The following is a 21947-nucleotide window of genomic DNA, read 5'->3' on the forward strand; positions in this document are numbered from 1 at the left end:
CAAAGCGGGCACTTCACTCCCAGCTCCGGCGGCTTAATCAAAGCACATCTGTTAATGAATTCCCCCTCCTACCGCCCCCTGGCGCCCTGGGCAGGCCCAAGACTGTCCACCTTCCCCACAGCTGTTACTTTATTGAACCTCTTCTGTTTATTTCACAAACACTCTCTACCGTGTTTATTTAGTGTATTAATTCGGATGTTTATATAGCGCATTGAAGTCCCATAGGGTGAGAGTATACACTTGCAGCAACATAAAATGTGACTAGAACACATATTTAAAGAAATAGGCCTGAAAGCACTCCTTTGCTTTCACTTTCGCGGGCCGCACGGCCGCTTTGATGTGATTGCAATTACTTTCACACACGCACATACCCTACCACAGTCAGTGAGTTTAGCAGAGTGCACTTCAACCAGCTTGCTACTGCATTTGCTCTTGCAGCTTTAAACAAGCATTTGCAATGCAATAGGTCTCGCAGTTACACGAGTTAAAGCTATTGGCATTGTAAATGACAATGCCAATAGGCATTGTTATTTGCAATGTCAATAGCTCAAACTCGCGTAAATGCGAGACCTAATGCATTGCAAATGCTTGTTTGATTCATTAATGTTAGGAGGCTAATGGGGAGACTCACTGAGTGAAGTGCTCGGAGTTCATTGGGCGAGTAGGAATATTTCCCAGCAGAGTGCTGGCCTCCGTTGGGTGCAGAAGGGCTTGCCAGTGGCATGCTGGTGGGGTGCCCTCTGCATGCATCCACTCCCTGGCCAGGATTAAAAAGTCGGGATGGCTAACCAAGACCAACTAGAGCACCTCCCAAAATGGTGGTTCAGAAGGGATACTTTCAAAGAGTAAAAATGTCCCGAGCTCCCAACAAAATTAAAAGGTAAGCTCCAAGCTTAATTGAGGATCACATAAACCGAGTAAATATGCAAATATAATTCATCGAGTTCTTTAAAAAACAAAAAAAAACATTAAAATACGCAGACTTGACAAAATTAAAAAGGCAATCCTAATTCAAGTTTTAATGTGTGAAAGTGATTTAGCAGTTTAAAGTTGCAGACTATACATAGGCTGCACGTTCATGCCCCGGCCAAGTTAAATAGGCGGGGCAACCAACTAAGAACAACCTGAGCGCCTTCCAAACTGATGGTTATGAAGTAATATTTCCAAAGAGTACAAATGGCCCCCGAGCTTCCACCCAAACAAGTGGTAAGCTCCCAAGGTGAAGTAAGAATCACAAAAACAAAGCAAACATCAGTTAATGCAGATTCAGTTCATCAAGTTCTTTAAAAAATTAAACCTGACTTGATGCCCAAAACTAATTTAATATAACGTTTTCAAGTATAAGTGACTTTTAAAAAGTTGCCAGTCTGTTGTCCAATTTCTCCAGTGGTCATTTGCAGATGCTGGCCACAAGTCAGCCTTCTCCCCTCTTGGGGAGAAATGTAAACGACTCCCAGAAGCAGGCACAATAGAGGCCTTCCGTTCGAAGAGGTGTCACCTCTCCCAGGCAGGAAGCTACACCCTAAATGCAACATTCAAAGGCTAAGCCACCTTTGAAGAGCAAATGGTGGACACACAAGAGGGGCTGCTCTTTTGTTGAGATAGACAGGTTGGCGTCTTGGAGCAGAGAGGGGAGACTAGTTGTCAAACCGTTTTTTCCATGGGCAGGTATCCTTGAGGTAACCACACCTCTATGATGGGTACCAAGGCCCGCACACCTAGAGAAGGGTCTGCCATCTTGGGAGTATGCAGCATAATGCACTCCAGAGAGAAAAGATCCAGTTGCACATAGGCTAGTGACTGCCACATCTCAGAGGGCACTTTCTAAACATAAATATGGCACCCCTGGCACTCAGACCTACGATGACATCTGGACTGAAGAGAGGCCAGAAGAAGGGCTGCCCTGCTGTTCCCGTGACCTGGAAAGAGAGGCTGCAACAACAGCTGGACTGTGCCTGCTAATTCTTGGGCTAGCAAAGAGCAGTCTGTGGCTGGTATGTCTAGATCATTGACAAGTCACCCCCCGAGCCTGACAGTGATGTGAACTGCTAACTGAATTTGTTACAGCACTAGAGCCACAAAGGCTGAAGAAGACCATTCTGGCCTGTCAGTAGATACAATTGCTTGTTGGACTCTGACCGCCAATGTGCAGCCCGGATTGCCAAGACCTGGGAGAGTCATCTGAGTGCAGTTTGGTCACCCAAGACGGACAATTGCTGTCACCAAAGGGAACTGCTATGACTGGAGAGCAGTAGTCCAGTGGCCACTGTAGTTTTGCTGGACCATAGAGGACTTCGAGGGACATTGACCCCTGTGGCAAAAGTCACGCCACCTGGCCTGTGGACTGAGGAATAGCCCAAGGAAGCCGCCCGTCGACCTCACAGCATCTCACTGCAACTTCAGCATCCTCTATCCCTTGCATCAGGACTACTCCATTGACATCAATGGCAGTTTGCCCTTAGAACTGCTCAACGCAGGCCTGAGCAGCCAAACACAAGTCTTAAAAAGATTAATCAAAGTTTCCAAACTTTATGATTACCATTGCTTGTTGGAATCTTTACTTAAAAATCTATATTTCTAGAACCCTCTCCTGGATTTTGTTTGTTTTGGTGTCCAATAGTTCATAAAAATAGGATCTAGTTTCATAAATTAGTGTCCGATTTCTTTTGTGTGGCTTTCTTATTTCATTGTTTTGGTACTTCTAAATGCTTTACACTTGTTCCTTATTTTAAGCCTGGCTTCTTAAGGTTTTACAAACAAACCTGACCAGACTCTAGATGGTATTGAAATGAAACACCAGCATTTGTAAAGGGCACAGTTACCTCCGGAGAGGTGTCCCGGCACTGGGGGCCGTAGGTAAGATTAAGCGAGCTATTGCCCAGTCACATGATGCTGGGATAACCTGCTGCCGGCACCGGGGATCAAACCGTGAACCCTGTGGTCCAGAGTCAGGCACCCTGGCCGCTGCGCCACACCTCTTTTCCTGTGTATTACACAGTGATGTTGCACAATCACACCTTATAATACACATCTTTCCTTGCAGTTACGTTTTCAGGAAATATGTGCATGTTGAAATGCTTCCTATTGGTGAAATCAAGTTTGTAAGATGTCACATCTCCATATAAGCTCTTTTTTCCTTAAGTAAAGTTTGTCTATGCAGGATGTATAGCTATATACATTCAAGCCCATGCCACTAATTACTGTTATATTGTTTGTATCAAACTGTCCCCATGGAAATCCTGCTTTGAGCTGCAGTGCTCTAAGCCTCTGACTTAGCCTTGTCAATGAAATTGCATTTTACGCCCTGGATTCTGCCAAAAAGCCTTTCATTGTGTTCTTTGGAAAGGGAGTGGTATTGGCCTGGAATGTGATCTGCGTTGCACACATGTAACAGTAGTTTTTTTCCCTTTTGTAATGATGAGTCAACAAGCAGATTTGCTTGTGGGACAGTTTGTGGCGGGCAGAATAGAAATTGCTGTCTGCCACTCCCTGCTGCCTTCATGGCCTTTTGAAAGTTCTAGTAAAAGAGGATGTTGTAAATTAGTTGAGCATGCTGAAGTCTGCATTTTATCTTGCTACCCGGGTGAAATTAGTTCACCTTTTTATGAACTTGACGCTGGAGGATGTAGACTGAGTTTCTTGACCCTGAATTGCACGCTATGAATTTTAACTTTCTAGGAAAAAGCTTACAGGTTTATTGACAGAGACGACTGTGTTCTTGGTACATCTGTCAGCCAGGATGCAGTGCGATCTAGCTGCAGCATCCGCATGTGTGTCCCAAAGGCACCCATAGCAAAACCAAAGGAAATGATGGACGGAGTGTTGAACATTGCAAGCACTCGCCCCCAGTCAACTGATCTGGGTTTAATCCACCACCGTTCTTTAGCCCACTCTGCCACCCCAGTTCAGACATGGCCATATGCAAATCAGTCTGACCCTGTGCCTCATGGGAACAGTCCAGCCCGAACTGCCAAGCCATGTCTTCCCTGGACCGGAAACAAGCTTCCTAGGACCGGTTTCTGGCATTTCGGCCGTCTTCAGCCAGGCTTGCTTGAATCCAGTGGCAAAGTGAGCAAGGGACTCACGTCTGAGCATACCCTGCCAACTTATGGCGAACAAAGCAGAGTTGACTGGGGGTGAGTGCTTGCAATGTTCAACACTCCGTCCATCATTTCCTTTGGTTTTTGCTTTGTTCGCCTTAAGTTGGCAGGGTATGCTCAGACGTGAGTCCCTTGCTCACTTTGCCACTGGATTCAAGCAAGCCTGGCTGAAGACGGCTCAGGGAAGACATGGCTTGGCAGTTCGGGCTGGACTGTTCCCATGAGGCACAGGGTCAGACTGATTTGCATATGGCCATGTCTGAACTGGGGTGGCAGAGTGGGCTAAAGAACGGTGGTGGATTAAACCCAGATCAGTTGACTGGGGGTGAGTGCTTGCAATGTTCAACACTCCGTCCATCATTTCCTTTGGTTTTTGCCATAAGCACCCATCCCATCACAGCTTTTCTAGTCTCTCCACCTGTTCCTGATCGTTAAATCTTTGTCCCAGCTGCTCATGTTCCTGTAGCTTCTTCTCAACCCCTTATTTAACTTCTCCTTTCTTACATATTTGTGTCTCCCTGTCTTTCCAGCTAGCTCAGGTCCTCCTACCTAGTCCACCCTCCCAGCTAATCCTTACCATGTTCCATCCCCCAGCTCCTTGCTTCCAATGACTTGTCTCAGTACCAGCCTGCTTCTTGTGTTTCAGTATCTTTTCCCTCCTCAGTCTCTCAGGGTAGATTCTACCAATGACACTAAAACTTGACTTAAGTGATGTGTAATGATCACTAAAGCTCCGGCCTTTATAACCTTCTCTCCTTCTGTACCTGTCTGTGCTAGTCTTCCATCACCTTCATAGTGCTTCATCCAATGCATTTAAATGTCTATGTTCTTTCCTTGTCTTGTTGCTTCATGTCCCATCACCTTCTTGCCTTTACCCTTTCAGTGCCCCATCGTGCTTTCTCTCCTTCTCACTTCACGCTGTGTCCTTGTCTTGTTTCGTCCAGGCTTATGTTATGGGGTTCGGTCCCAGGCATTCATTCCACTTCCACCAGTTCCTCCACACAATGTGTGTGCCTCACTTCTTGGGTTTCATCGTTCTTAATCACCGCACCACTCACTTGTCCCACCTCCATTTGTGTTCATCCATCTTACGGCTCCATTGTTGGTCTCTAGTCCCACTGCCACCTCTTCCAGACCTCCACACTGCGGTTATTAAAACCCATGCATCTTCAGTATGAGAACGTCAGGGGCTTGAAATGAAATCAAATGTTCACCCCCTCATCTTCTCTGTACATTATCCATGCCTGCCCACCCACCTTCCATGTTTCCCCCACTGTGTCCATGAACTCCGATGTGAGGCAGGCAACTATCTCTTGCTTCTCTGCACTCTCTTCATGATGGCAAATCCCTTGCCTTCCACCCACCTCCAAATCCACGGCCTTCCTTGTAGAGAGAGCACGCCTATCTGTTTGTGAAGTGGGAATGTACATTAAATTAGTAACACATATATTCTACCACGGCCATTCTAGCTGCTAATAGGAATCTGTCACAATTCAAGTAGAATATTTGTTTGATGTTTGTGAAGCAATGACATCAAACACACAAACGGTGATGGAAAGAATGCTTGCTATTTGGCTAACGACTGGCATTCACTTGGGGTAGTATCCAAACCCATTGTTTGTTTACTCACCATGCCACCTCAGTTTGACCCCAGCCATATGCAAATCATACTTGACCCTGCTCCTCATGGGAACAGTCCAGCCAGAGCTGCCAGGCCAGGTCCTCACTGAACCAGAAGCAACTTAGGACTGGTTTCTCCCAGTGAGAACAGGACCCACATCTGTTTTTGCGATCTGATCAGAAAACTTTGTTGTAAATTTTGCCTGTGCGGACGTAGTGAATTGCTAGTCTACTACAGCATTCATTTTAGGACATCCATATTCCTCGCTCCTAATCCCTACTTTTTATCTCTACTTTTCATCTGCTACCCCTACGTCTCATCCATTATGCATCATCCATATTTCTCACCCCTACATCCATCATCCCTACTTCTCATCCATAACCTCAACTTCACATTCTTTATCCCACAGTCATACCAAAACACTTTTAATGTTATGAAACACCCCTTCACATTGATTGTTTGGCAGCAGCCAATCAGAGGTCTGCATTCTATTGGTGTAGCCACTGAAAAGAACAGCCTTGTCATTGCACATGCTGGTTAAGTACAGTGGAGAGGAAATAAAACTGCTTGTTTGCTTCCAGTGTATCTAAGGCCATAAAGCATTGCATTTTATTTAAGTAAGTGCTTTTCTGTTTAAAAAGGCCTCTGTGAAAAGCTTTGATGCTTTAGTGAAGATAGGGGCATCCAGACTTGGGCCATTCTAGTTTCAGTTTAGGATGTAAAAACTCTGTCCAGGCCTTGCTTTTCCTTGTTTTTGACAATTCGGATGGAAACCCAACTGGTCCTGAAATCTGCAAGGAAAGAAAACAAGTAGTGGCATTGGCCACCAGCCTTTTGGCAATACTTGTTTTGTCATGGTTTCTGTAATACTTTATTGTTCAGAGAGCTGCCGGGGCCCTTATCAAATCTAAATAAAACTTTGGCTAAAGCCAAAAATGTTTTTGGGGTCTCCAAAAAGTACATAGTAATTCTGGCACTGAAGGAAACTATGTTGTGTGTGAATGTGCGCCTATTGAAAGAATGCCATAACTGATAGTGAAGTGGGCTTACGAATTGTCCGTTGATGCTTGCTTGGTGGAATAAAAATCAGTCGCTAAATAATGGGTAAACTCTGACTGAAATCTCTTATAAGTAACTGTTATTCATACTTTAAGTGAAACCAAAAGGTCTTGACTAACATAAACCTGAAAAAATAGTTGGTCTGGTATTGGTTGCCTGCCTCTTGCCTTTGAGAAAGACTGCAAGAAAGAAGGACAGAAAGGAAGTAAGGTCGATAAAAGGGAAGGAAGAAGAGAAACTAAGGCAGACAAAAAAGTAAGGAAGGTAAAAATGCATGGAAGGGAGGATGGAAGGGAAGGAACTCAAATAAGGATGGGAGAAAAAAATGAAGGAAGGCAAGAAATAAGTAAAGAAGGATGAAAAAAGGAATAACACAAGGAGGAAAGGAAAAGGGAAAAAACAAAAAGTAAGAAAAGGAAAAGGAAAGAATGCAAAAAGAATGAAGGGGAAGGAATGGGAAGAAAGAAAAACAAAAGAATTAAGGAAAACAGACAAAATAAGGAATGAAAGAAGGTAGAACAGAGAAAATAGAAGGAAAAGTCATGAGGAAAAAAGAAGGAAAGAAAGCAAAGGGGAAAGGGTATGATAAAAGGCAAGAAATTGAAGGGAATGCAAACACATGAAGGAAAGAAAAAGGAAAGATGGCAAAAAAGAAAGGAAAGATGGAATGATAAAAGCAAGTTGAAAGACAAAAAAGGAAAGAAGACAAAATGAAAAAGGAAATAGGAAAATAAAGGCAAGAAGGAAATAAAAGGCAACATCAAAAGAAAGAAAAAGGGGAAGTTGACAAAAAGGAACGAAAGAGAAAAAGAAGGAAGGGATGAAAAAAGGCAACAAAGATGAAAAAAGGCAAAAAGGAATGAAAAAAGAAATAAAGAAAGAAGCAAATAAACAAGGAAAGGGAAAAAGGAAAGGCAAAAAGAAGGAAAAAAGGCAAACCAGAAAAGAGGAAAACTCAAAAAAGGTGGGAGGGAAGAAAAAGATGAAGGAATTGTGGTTCACAGTATAAAATATTAGTTACTAAAACCCAAGTTACACCCCACCTACATTTAAATAAGTGTTACAAGTGTGTTGCAAATTAAGCACCCTTAAGTTTTATTTTTCCTGGGTAAAGTTATTAAAGAACCATTGGTGAGTCAGACTACAGGAACACAATATGTTATGCTGTGAAATAGCAGCAATCGGATAAACAAAGGCCACTTCCAAAGGAATTTACAGCAGCATTGGCAGATGACATGAACTGTAAAAGTTGGACTTAGTCCGGCGCTCACAGGAAGAGCTGGTAGAAAGGATCCTGCTATCTATTGGCTTTGTCAATGTGTTTTTAGACACATTACACAGCAGCACATGCGGGTGTGCAACATGGCTGAAAGTAAAGAAAATAATAGCACTATGAAGCTGCCAAAGCTCGCCGTGTCATTACACTTTGTCCTTGCTTCCAGCCATGTTCCACCGCAGCTGCGCTGCTGTGCAGCATGTCTAAAAAAACATTGACAAAGCCAATAGATCTCACATAGGTGAAACCTATTGTCTTTGCCAATGCTACAGGAAACTGATGACTACCTACATCAAGCAGCCTTTATTTTACACACAGACAGCTGGCACCTCGCTGCCATCTGTTTCGTGACACATCAGCGTGGAACATAGAGGGGGTTTCGGTGACGGCAAGTAGGATCTCAGTGAAGTCCACAGGCTACAGAGTAACTTCAAGAATGTGTGCTGCAACAGAAACGGTCAGTTTTGGTTTCATCTGTTTACGGTTACCCCACAACATGTATTGTGATGTCTAGATACCAAAACACACACACACAAACATACCTTGACACCATAAGAAAAGTGACATTTTGCACAATGTGCTGCATACTGAGGCAATATCCTCCAAATCTGCTGGTGCCTAAGGCTGATCCCTGTTACTGGTGTGGCATAGGCCTTACCATGCTTTTCTCAAATTAGCTGCGTTCTTCAGCCACCAAAACCTCTTCCCTCGGCCAATAAAAGAAAAGGGACAGATGCTTGTAAACATTTTCTTTGTTGGGTATGAAACCTAAACCAGAAAAGGCTGACTCCTCCATGTGTTAATTTATAGCCCTAGCGGAGACCCGTAGTCTTCCCCAAACCATCAGAGCTTTCTTTATGCAGAGGCCTGTGTAAACAGAAAAACATTTACTTAAATAAAATGAAATGCTGTGCAACCTTGGATTCACGGGAAGCAAACACCAGTTGCTTTTCAGTGGCTAAACCAATATAATGCTGGCCTCTCTCCTAAGTCTAATTGGCTGTTTCCAATCAGTCAGTGTGAAGGTGTGTTTTACAACATTGAAAGTGTGCTGGTATGACTGAGGGAGGAGGAGTGTGAAGTAGCGATGATGGATTATGAATTGGGTAAGAGAAGTAGGGATGAGAAGTATAATTATGGATTGTTCACTGGAAATAGGGATGAGAAATAGGGATGATGGATGAGAGGTATGGATAATGGCTGATTCATGGAAGTAAGAATGTGAAGCAGGGATGGCATTTGGAGGAGAAGTATGGATGATGGCTGGGAAGTAGGGATGATGGATGAAGTAGGGAGGAGAAGTAGAAGTAAGATTGGTGGATGAAAAGCAGGGACGATGGGTGGAAAGTAGTGATAATGGATGATGCATGAGAAGTTAGGATGAGAAATCGGGATGATAGTTGCTGGATGAGAAGTAGGGAGGATGGAAGAAAAGTAGGGATAAGAGGTAGAAGTCGGAATGATGATTGAGAAGCAGGAATGGTGGATAAGAAGTAAGGATGAGCTCCAGTTATGAGTGATGAGACGTGTGAATGAGATGTAGCTATGGATGAGATGCAGTGATGACAAGAAGGGATGACGGATGAGGAGTAGGGATTATGGATAAGAAAAAGGAATGATGGATGAGAAATAGCTTTGAGAAGTAGGAGTGATGGATGAGAAGTAAGGATGATGGATGAGTTATAGGGAAGAGAAGTAGGAATGAGGGTGTCCTAAAATGGATGCAGTAGTAGTCTTTTCTAATACTTTGGGCCATGACCCCAAATTGTTTTGTTGTTGTATACAACTTGCATTTAATTATTTTCTTTACTGGGAACCAGTAGAGTATTCTATAGTATTGGATTATTTGTTTAAACTTGAAGCTGATGCTTCTTATCACCACTTTTTTAGGATATTTTGCACTTTCTGCATCGTGGCTGTAGAATGTCCAGTACTTGTAGGGATACATTAGTCAAGATCAATCATCTCAGAAGTGTAGTGCAGTGTTTGGAGTACAGAAGTAGGGGAGGTATTAGCTTTTGGAGTCATTGTAGTGATTGAGCCTGGATTGTGATGTACGATTCCAAATGAAATTTGGTGCCCATATTTGTGGACTTCGTGGGGAGGCATCCCTTAGCATCCTTCAGCCATGTGTTCGATAGGGTGCTGATGTTGTTTTGGCTCTTTAGAGGTACTAATGTCTTTGGTCAATGCAGACACAGGTATTTCTTCATTAACCCTTATGGGAAACTATAGAAGTGTTCCTCCAGACTACGTGTGTCTCCTACAATGGTGGAAAGCACACAGATTTGTTTAAATACCCCTCACCCACCAAAAAGACCCTTGGTGGCATGCTTCATCATCGGGGTCTTCCCGCCCCGCTGCGGGATGGGGCGTGCTGCGACCTACGACTACGTGGGAGCACTGATTATGAAAAACAATACTATATGTGGGGTAGGAGTGTGACTGGAAGGGTCAGAAGTGAGTGAATAGTGAATGGTGAAAATTTTAAAAATACCTGGCTCAGTGGAAAAAATAAATTTTAATGTTCCTTTGAGCTAGTATCGTTAAAAGTGTGGAATGAGCTGGAGATACTATGCTTTAATGAGCAGTGTCGACATGTTTCGAAGCCCTCCCCTGTCTTTCATCAGGTCCTAGAAGAGATCCGTTCTACACTTAAATCAAAACAACTGTGTATTTACATGTAATCCTAACTAGGTGGTGCACATGCATTCTACATGCACAGTATTCTATACCCCAGTAGGTATATTGCTGAATGGGTTTCTTATATCGCCCAGACAATGCCCCATGAGCCTTCAAAACGGGTTGGAAGGGGTACCTATAGTCACACAAATATCAAGGTTACATCCTCACCAGGGCACTGCCTCACCGCGGCCCCGTTGAAGCATGCCACCAAGGGTCCTTTTGTTGGGGGAGGGGTATTTAAACAAAGCTGTGTGCTTTCCACCATTGTAGGAGACACACGTAGTCTGGAGGAACACTTCTATACATTCCCATAAGGGTGGATCACTTTGTTTTTTGACAATATACATTGAGGAGGACGCATCCACCTCTTATGCTGTTTTGAGCATTACCTCTTCACTCCCTTCTTGTGTTACTTTGATTTCTTCATTAACCACACGTGGATATGCTTCATAACCAGATCGTGTTCTTCAGGCCAAGTCTGTACAATGAATCTACCTGACAAATTGATCATCTTGCCGATTGTCCTAGTTATGGAATCAAATGCTTCCTTCTGAAAGAATGTTGCACGATGGTAGACTGAAGTTTGCAATTTTACCTGGATGGAATAGTGTGCTGGTAGCAACTGTTATGATTTCAAGTTCTTCTTTTTACACATGAGTGAATGTCTGAACAAATTCCTTTCTCTCTATCCTGCAACCCAAGGTGAGAAGTTTACTGGCAGTCACAAGGCGAGATCTTGAAAATCTCTTGAATCCAAAGCAGACCATTGGCTCTTGAGTTTCCCTGCACCATTTATTTGTCCAAAACCAGGACTTGAATGAAATCAGTATATTGTTTGAATTTGGCAGAGATGTTATCACCATGGGAGTTGCTTCCTATTCTGATAATGAGCTCAATGTACTTTGTCCTTCCTTTTCATTTAAATAAGCCAATATTAGGTATTCAAACAAATGTGACTGAAGGACCAATCCTCTTATGGTCTCTGTTGATCTTGATCTTATGCATGCTTACTTGTCCCATCCTCTCTGCTTATGCTTTCTTCCGTGCCCACACTTAATTTCAGTGATAACAATCTACAAGGATAGAGGTCAAACTTTTAAAAACTGTTATGAAACAGGCAATAACAGCATAGTAGTAGCACAAATCTTGAGGACATTGTCCCGTTGTTTCATTGCACAGCAGTCCTAAAACTGGCAATGAGTAAAGCATAGACTTTGATCATAATGCAAACCCTTGAGGTTATAAATATTTTTTTCAGAAACAGCTGTATGACAGAGTTGAGAGATGTTGCATTTTAATGAACATGTGAGAAATTAACATGTATCTCACCATGAATTCCACAATTTATTATTGGAGTAGAATGAGAAGCAGAATGTGAAAACGCTTGGATAATTTCTGCGCCATTTTGTGTATGTTTCCTACTGACAATACCCTAGTATATAATTGGTGTGTTGTCAGAGAGCCGATCCCCCAGAGAGTCCGTTAAGGTTTCTTAATAGCCAGAATGGCAACAGAACAATTCCACAACACAACCCCCCCTCGCTACCACACACACACACACTACTATAAGCGTGGATCGATGCAATTAATAGAAATCCTTATGTGAAATGGCTGAGATTGATTTGTGATTGTTAAAGGCAGGCTCACTTCATTCATAAGGTATTATCCAAAGCGTGTTGTGGTAACTGTCTACAGGTAGCATTGCCTGTGCATGTTCAGGTACAGGTCAGTCTGTTGACCTCCAATTCTATGAAAAATCTCATCCATCTCGGAACTGAAAATGATGAACCTTAGTCTGAGCAATGGATATTATTGGGATGCGTGAAGAGGTGTCTTGCATGTCTTCCATCTGACTTTATGGTATTCTATCCAAGTGTAGAGGATTTTCTGTGCATTTACTCGAAAGTCGAATATATATGTGCTTTTGTATGCTATGTTACGGTGTTTAGAAATGTAGTGCAGGTTAGACTTTGGCAGACTGTAGAGACAGATTCTCTCTAGGTCAGAGGTTCACATCGTGAAGAGTCTCTTTGTGCTAGACAGTGGAGTGATGTGCAGGACAATAGCAAGGCGACTGGTGGACGTGTTTGAGCACTTCCTAACCAATAAGGCTGCCTCCAATTACCATTCAATTCTCTTACACCCATCTAGGCCATTAAATTATGGGGCTAGCCATATGCTGGCCTTGCTCTTCATCCAGACTAAGCATTCGTGAGTTCAGTAGTCTTTGGTAACTCACTCTTGCACCGGAATGGTTTATCATTCCATTTAGACTGAGTTCTGCCAAGGCCAGAACCACTCTCCGAGTCTCCGTGTGGTAGGATAATTTGCTCAGTGAGTAGAACGAACAGATGTTATGTTTGCCTATATTTGTCTTCTCCAGCGTGTTAGTTTCACATGCATGCCACGTGTTCTTCTGTGTACTCAAGGAGGACTGGTCTTGTCTTCTAAGAGGACACGTTGCTGCCTGAAGGTCGGATTGTAGGTTCCCCTACCAAAGTATGAAAGCTACAGTCCAGCACACACCTAAGATAAGAAATCCTGTGAACATTACCTTTCTGCATCTACAAAGCTGGATTGAATTCAAATGTAGACTTTGGCATTTGTCGAACATAAACAGCAATCTGATTAAATGAATTGCTTGTTAGTGAGACCTGGTTGTAGTAGTTTTACGCTGAAAGTTAACACTTTAACGTAGTTATAGCGAGGAGACTTGGACTACGCACATATCAGTTGGTTTAAATACTATTTCATCTTGGTGGTTAGGCAAATAAACATCGTGAGGGTATGGTTGTTTGCTTTACACTTCAAAGTTCAGTCTGCAGGACTTTGAGAAGTAGGCATGATAAGTAGAATTTTGGATAATTCATGAGCAGTAGGGATGACAAATGTGAATGATGAGCGAGAAGTAGGGATGATGGATGATACATGAGAAATAAGGATGAGAAATGGGGATGGACACACAATTGCTGCCTGCACACAAAAAATGGTATCTCTATTGGGGTGACAAACTGTCCCAGGACATCTCATCCAGAGCTGCAGCCTCCTTCGCCACAGTAATACATAGTGACCAGACAAGTGGGTCAAATGATGCAAGTAATGGGACATCCCCTGGCTCTAGAGTACAAGGCAGCAGTAATTGGTATACCGTAGTTCCTTGCCCCAGTGCCAGTGCATTGCTGTTGTAATGATGGCTGTTTTAGGTAACCAGCAGAGTGTTTTCTCCCTGATTTGCACACTTATTTGAATAACTCATTCAGCTTAGGGTATCATGCAAACTGTTACATTTCTTAAAAACCCGGACTTGAGAGGAATGTGGTCACACCATGCAATATTTCATGTTTCTTTAGATGTCCGTTCTGATTCTAAATTCACTTTGTCTAAGGAAAACAAAAAAATATGTTTGTACATTTAGTTTTCTCTTTCTGTTCTAGATTCTCAAGAATGGACTCTCTTAGCCAAGCCAATACTTCATTCGCCCTTGACCTCTGGAAAAAACTGAGTGAAAATGACAACAAGAAAAATTTATTTTATTCGCCAATGAGTATTTCGTCTGCGCTGGCTATGGTTTTTTTGGGTGCCCAAGGAGACACAGCAGCCCAGATGGTACAGGTATGTTTGTTTCCATTGTTCAGTAAAAGTGCTGCAGTGCAGGTATACGCTTGTGTAAAGGGAGCTGTTAGACAACCTCTGCTGATATACCTTTAGCAATTGGATATTATAGCTGTTGAACTGGATGAACCTTCTATTAATACTATGGCTGCTGGTATTTTTTCTTGGCTTGTGAAACATTCAGTTACCGCTACAGTTGGAGGTTTCTTTTTTCAGCTCGAAAATCGATTCTCACGAACTCCTATTTTTGGTTCATTCAATCAATAATTGCCGCCCCACACAATTGTGGTCCTGATAGGATTGGGAGGCTGCATAATGATAGGAAGGGCTATTACCAGCTGTTTATGCTGGGCACCACAATAGGTGATAACATAATACGTGGGATTCTGTGATCCCTTTATAAGCAGTATCTGATTTCTTTATAATCTGCGACTTGTGACACACCCAGTAGCCGATAATAAAGAGACTATTATAACTTATTACAGTGTAGTTCTGACGTCACAATGCCTGCTGCAAGAGATAGCAACTGAGGTGAGGCCACGGAGCATTATTGAAGCAAAACTTTGCTTTTCTTTCTTCTGCCCCATCTTAAACTTACAATGACAGTGTGAGAGATTTTTTTTTTTGCACTCTTTGGATAGAATAAAGCTAGAATCTTTCTGTATGTTTCTACACATTCCGAGCTACAGCAGCTTTTTATTTTTTAATAAAAAATCTTACTTTAATTGAACTGTTTCAATATCTGTTTGACACAAATATCTAACTGGTTTTTGGTGTGTTTGATTTTGCACTAGCGGTTTTATTTTCATACTTCATGTTTGTAAACATGCTCTCTCTTTCATGTCAAATCGCTATGCACCAAGGGTGGTTTGTGATAAAGGTGATGGCGTGACCATGTATTGTATGCGATAAAGTACCCCTTTGGGTACATGATAAGGATATTCCAGTCACCTCGGAGTTCCATAACCTTATAAAGGAACTCAACCTTCAGCTTCGCTTCCTCTATATGGTTATGGAACTTCTTGATGAGTTGCAGTATCCTTAAAATGTGCAGCAGGGTGTACTATATCCCTTATAACACCCTTCTTCTCAATTTAATCCAACACAGCCATATAACACGTCAACTGTCCCACTCTGTTTGTATCGCTAAACCTCACTTCCACTGAACTTTAAAATCCACGCAGAAAAGAGTTGCCAGCAATTCTTAGCATTTTAATTGATCGTCAATTTCAACATATCATAGAGGTTTCTAATAATAATATCAACATGTTTTATTTAGCTCTTAATATCACCGTTTTGTGTTTCCTAAGCACTAAGTAAGTTGTTACCATAATTTAATATGATGTCACAATTCATCAACTTGGAGCTGATGGAACAAAGGGCTATTCCTGCCAGGATTTGAAGATGTGACCTCCATTTTACTCACAGATGTCGGCAGCAGGGGCCTAACTCATTGACCTACCTTGCTGTCTCAATATGTGAACTGGGGTTCATCCTAACAATAGGCCATGTTCTAAAGAGCAGAAGAACCTGGAATGAACAATTTTTAATGTATGCAAAGAAAGTGATAAAATAGTCATCACTACTTAGCATCCCATTACCTACACCTATTTCCTGGCTATGCATTCTTCTCATGGAGTGGAATTGATGAACTCAAATTCTCTGATTTTTATTTCCAGGAATTTTATTGAGTTGGAATCTACCATCTGTACCTTTCCATCTCCCGTTATGGACTATTTATAGATTAAAAAGTTGGATTTAAAAATTTGATCTTCAATTGTAAACTATCTTGTGAAATTGTGTCAAATTGTAAGGGTTCTGCTACAGCCAAACATTTGCACAGACTAGCACACGATTGCCAGTTTTGGGCTGCCTCATTGATCTACGAGCCCTAGAAATGATTACTGAATTTTGACTTTGGCACACAAGACACACATGCGGACTGTCCCTAAGTTTTTTTTTTTGTACGAAAATGATCATTTCGGATACCCATTTAATAGAATCCAAGGGCCCTAGTGTGCCATGAAACTCTTACACCTACTGCTGTCTGACCAAGTTCAATTGCATTACTAAAGAGAGAATCTAATGCTAAACTGGGGTGAGACTTAATATAGAGAGTTGTTGAGTAAGTAAGCAAAACAGAACATTAACCCCATGGCATTCTTGGAGCCACGGCACTGGAAAGCTCGAGTCGCTATACTACAGTTGCTGTGTATACGCAGTCTTATTTTAGTAAATCCTATTTTTCTTTGATTTTATTTGTAACTTTTGTATAGCTATAGTGCAACTCGATGGATTTTTCAGGATGCCGGTAGAACAGCTGTAGTGACAGGTGTGGATGAGCAGAAGAACAGAGAAACTACATCTTTATTATTCCAAGCTTGCCAGCTTGTCCGAAGAGGCTGGTCTTTAAGTGTTTACTTTTTGAAGTCCACCTTAAGGTCAGGAGGCAAAGATCAGAAGTTCCAAAAGGTAGGGCCTTAAAAGAGCAGGGATCTTCCTTTTAACTCTTTGTATGCCAATGGGATCTGTGAGACACATTTGGAAGGCCATCCATGGTATCTGCTCAGGTAGTAGAGGAGTACCGGAATGATCAGGTACTCCACGATGCTGTTGTCAATACCTTATGGCATAAATGTTAATTTTCTTTTAACAATATATTTCTGAAGTTTGCATGATACATGATACATAGCCCGAAGAATACAGTTTGAAGACAATGTACGGCTATATAAACATAAAATTATAACTCCTGTAAAACCTGCAGGTACAATAACAAAAACATTGCGCAGTGAGTCCCAAATCCCGCAAATCTATAATTGTCCAATTGGATAAACATTCCAAAGGTTTCAAATGATAGTCCAGATTGCTCAATGACCAATAACATTAGGGGAACGTATCCTGCCAGGGGTCTAGAGGTGGAAGGGGGGGGGGGTAACTCTATGCCTTGATATTTCGCCCACCTTAACCATATTTTCCTATGCTTTTGGGGGCAGCCGCGAGCTTGAAACACCACAATCTCAGCATTTATGCAATCTTCAATGGCCTTTTCCACTTGGCAATCGTCAGGGGGACACACCCTTCCATACCTGGGCGATATCCCGTTTCGCAACGGTAATAGCTAAAAATAACATGTGTTGCTTATACCGGTTCCCACCTATCCCATTAGTGCTATGTAATAACAGCAATCTAGGATCCAGTGAGAGATCCCACGACAGCACCTCGCCCAGACATGCCACAATCCTCCACCAGAATGGCTGCAGTGATGAACAGGCCCAGACAGTGTGTATTAAAGTCCCTTCCTCTATCCCACATCTCAGACATAAGGGGGACTGAATGACGCCCATCTTCCAAAGACGGGATCTTGTATAGTATATGCGGTGTATATATTTAAATTGCGTGAGACGATAGCGCGATGACACCGCTGCACTTTGAGGGCTAATCAAGGCTTCTGTCCAGTCATCATCGGTCATATCCGGTATGTCCTCTAACCATGCACTTCTGGTCTTGTGTAGGGTTGTATGAGCTAAACGTTCACTTTTAAAATTGATCTGTTGTTTAATCGGCAACCTGTACAGTGACATCAGTGCAAGTGAGCAGTTCTTCTTAAGTTCCCTGGAGCTTGCTCCTCATCTACGCTGGAAGACCTGCATGTGATGCGTAAGAGGGCCACTGGAAGGAGGAAGGCAACGTGTTGAGTAAGCAATAGTGTGAGGATCCCTGAAGTTGATAAAAATGGGTGAGCCTGTGTTCGATCATGTTATTTTGAAAGTTAGATTAAAACTCTAGAGATAATCCCCAAGTTGCTGACTTTAGGGTTTTAGCTTGTTAGAAAGGCTAGATGCTACCTGAAGGTACCCAATAGCAGTGTCTGTGAAATGGACTCAAGCTAGAGTCTCCCACGATTTGAAGAAAGATTTTAGTTTTATTGCCACTCATGCAGAAACTGTTTTCTATTTTTATGCTTACAAGTGACAATCAGGAGGACTGTTATTTCTCTTATCTTTAGCTATTCTGGTGCAGATCTTGGTTCTGTGTCTAGCCATGAGATAGAATTTGACATGGCAGTTAAAGCCAACCGCTGAAGTCTCTTGCACTTGTAAAACAATTTAGTGGATTTGCAGAAGAACAGACCAACGTTTGTTCTTTGGGTAATGTTTGACTGGAATTTATAAAACTACTGAAGTCCAGTCCATTTTAATCTAGTCAGTCGACAGGATTTGATGCTCCATGTATCCAAGGAGGAGAATCAATTAGGGAAGGCCAATGTGAGGTCCTTGCCAGGGCTACTCACAGTGAGCAGCTCTACCTAATGTTATTTAAAGTTGTATGTGGTACCCCAGAAGTCTAAAACCAATTTATTGAGGAGGTTATTTTCTTCCACGTGGCCAGACCTTTTAAGGTAACCCCTTTTTTAGGAATCTCCATAAAGGACTTTAGACAGCTCGGAATGTAGTTTGTCTGAACCGCTGGCTCCGCTGTTTGTCATGAAATAGTTTTACAATTGCATGCTTTTCTGTGTAAGGATCACTAACTAACACAAGCGAAACATTGAAAAACTTTTGATCAGTGAGCTGACAGACTAGCAGTATTAAATAGTTTTTGTGCTAGAGGGAAAAAAAGTATGAGGATTTTAGTTGTGTTTGAGCTTAGTGATGATATCCTGTGGAAATTGGTAGGTTTCATATCTAGTCACTGGTTTGCTGTTGAGGTTTTGCATTATGAGCAAGGGTGGTTTGTAGTGTGGTATTTCTGGTACTAATGTAGGACATCACTGAGCCTTTTAAGAGGGAGATGCTTGTGCCTCAGGAGGTTCTGCAATCATTTCACGAGCCAGTTCTTTGGACTATCTGCTTCAGCAGTGCAAGACTGAAAGCTGGCCTTTTAGGTATGTAGATCGGTGCTTTGTAAAAATTAATGGGTACGTTCTGCTTTTTGATTGGTGGAGAGTGTTGCCCTCTTTAAGGGTCCTGTCCTTGGTACAAAAGGTGGAACTCTTTGCATAATCAAAGTTAACCAATTACCTTAACTCTTTCCGACATCTATGCAGTTCACTGATTGGTATCCGGCACTCCTGTAAACTATACCTCTTACCCCTCTGCATTTCACTGATTCGTGCACTGAACCCCTGTGAACTGTGGGGTTTATTGCATTTGTGTGTTGTGTGCAGTGCACCTTTATGAGCCAGGCTCTGCACTTTGCACCAACCTCATGCATCTGAGTGGGTGGTGCCTTTAACCTCTGTGAGTAGTGATCATACCATGTACCCCTTTATATCGGAATGATTGTTGCACTATAAACTGTACCCTTCACCTTTATCGTGTGTTACATGCACCTCACATTTCTTCATTGCATCTGCGATGTTGGGGCTTCACCCCAGTGACTGCCTCACCACCCACCCAGATCTGCGTGATTCAAACTTAACTGCTCCTACAACCTTTATGCAGGCTGCCTGCTGTAACCAAAATATTATCACCTTAAAATCTACTCTGAATCTGTTCAGTGTCTTTCAACCTCCTCCCTGAATGAAACATTACATTTAAGTTACCTATATCAGACTAACCTAAAGTGTTTCCTTTTATACTCTGCCTTTACACCCCCCTTTTCTCACTCATCAAGGTGCTAACATCACCAGCCTGCTCCAACAACCACTCAACCAACCCAGTTATACACACCTCCCTCTTATGGCTCTTTATGATAAAATAATTATTCATTTTTGCAGTGATCGAATTCAATGAGTCAGTTGTGAACAGTCGCGGCCAAATGGGAAAATCATCCCAAATTCTAATGGTGGGCATTCTACCCCAATCTGGACACCTGAATCTGTGCCATTTGGCACTAATACGTCATCGTGAATTACAAAAGGTCTTTTGACACAGTGAGCTATGAACTGGCATCAAAGACACATGAACTGCAGTGCATAGGTTTATAATCTGATATTTTTCTGCCTAGTCTTTCGTTGTTAGAAAGGGCTTGTTTTGAGTATAAATAAATTCTTATTAGTCAAGCTAACCCCAACCACTGTGTTGTTTTAAATCCTGAGTTTGTGTTTCTCAAGAGAATGAACAACCATCTCCTTCCTTTCCAGGCCCTCCAGCTGCACAAGGCCAAAGATGTCCATCCCGGGTTCCAGTCCTTGATCTCAGAAATTAACAAATCTGACACGAAATACCTACTTAGGATTGCCAATAGACTGTTTGGGGAGAAGAGCTACACATTCAACACTGTAAGTTATGTTGATTTTTAAATGTTTTAGTCCCTGACGGAAGTTGCACATAATATATGTACTAAAATTAGTTTTTATCCTTGTTGAACTCTGTTGCACTTTAGACGTGGTTCCGTAGTGATGTCATGAAAATAGTCTTCAAAAGAACCAAACCTTATTTTATTACTTTGTAAACCAGGCACAAATTTCTGTTTTTTTGACTTAATCCCTATTCTCAGTGAATTAAATTTGCAGTGTAATATGGAGTTCCTATTGCGAGTTGCAATATATGCGCGAGAAGCCCCTTTTCATGCGATATAAATGCATTGAATTATTATTGACTTCTCATGGCTTACAGTATACACATCTGGAGCGGAAGCAATCTATGCGAACAGCTGCACCCAAGTGTGGCGCAGCTTCCAAGATTGGGGATGGAGGCAGCCATTCTAAGGGACCGCTTACTGCTTCCCCAAATTATGGTTCTCAGTGTACCTTTAATTATGGCATCAATGCACGTTTTCCTTTTGCTGAACGGGGGGTCTCAGTGCAGTGAAGCCAAACATGAGGCTTGGCAGGCTTTTCATCTTGCTTTTATAGCCATGTGCTGTGATCTGTTACGTTAAGTTTACTTAAGGAGCACACATTAACTCCCAAATGTGTATATTGGTGCTGTCTAAATGCAGCAAAATGTGACCTAAAGGAAAAAATTAGACTCGTATGTGAAAATTCGCCAGGTGCTATGAGGCACACAGCAGAATCCTTGCTTGGGAGGTGGACCTTGTATTTTTCAGTGCGCAGTCCTTTTCCCCAGCTCCAATTTAGTACACTTGGTAAAGAGTAAAGGATTTCATGGTTGCAGCGCTGCTCTGTTCAAAGGCAGCAAAAGGATCGGCTTCTACATATTATACTGACTATCTACAGTTTTCGACATTGCTTTCTTGTGCTTCAAACATGCAAGAGCAGATCTTCTTATAAAGGTATTTTGATCATGTACGTCAACTGGCTTAAACCTACCTTCTCAGTTTGCCCTTTCATTCTGTACTTTGCATGATGGTACATCAGCTTTTCATTCGAAAGCTAGCCTGTTGCACCACCAAGCTCCTAACTGACTGTTAAGACTTTTGATATATATATATATATATATTCTATATCTCAATATATAGATATAGATAGATACTGAAAAATCATAGCTTTCAGGGACGTTCTAGTTAGAAATTATTTTTAAAAATCTTTGAAATTGACTGAAAAAAACATAGGTTTCAGGGACGTTATAGTTAGTTGGACATTTCAGTCGTACAAAACCAGAGAAATTCGGCCGTTATAGTTAGTTGCGCTAAGTATAACTTGCGTCCCCACAATGCACTGCTAATGACATCACATATTACATCACTC

General features: G+C 42.1%; 1 protein-coding gene across 10 annotated transcripts in view; it reads left to right on the plus strand.

Moving 5' to 3' along the window:
* LOC146822959 (serpin B6-like) overlaps window positions 1–21947 on the plus strand; it is a 183451-nt gene that overhangs the window by 34217 nt on the left and 127287 nt on the right. For all 10 annotated transcript variants that reach the window (XM_085607121.1, XM_085607126.1, XM_085607127.1 and 7 more), the window contains 2 exons: window positions 14176–14353; window positions 20439–20576. In XM_085607121.1, the coding sequence (XP_085463247.1) occupies window positions 14186–14353; window positions 20439–20576 (306 nt within the window). In that variant the 5' untranslated portion in view covers window positions 14176–14185. The remainder of the gene's footprint in view (window positions 1–14175; window positions 14354–20438; window positions 20577–21947) is intronic.

The sequence above is a fragment of the Triturus cristatus genome, chromosome 5_2 (assembly GCF_964204655.1).
Source record: "Triturus cristatus chromosome 5_2, aTriCri1.1, whole genome shotgun sequence".
Taxonomy (NCBI): domain Eukaryota; kingdom Metazoa; phylum Chordata; class Amphibia; order Caudata; family Salamandridae; genus Triturus; species Triturus cristatus.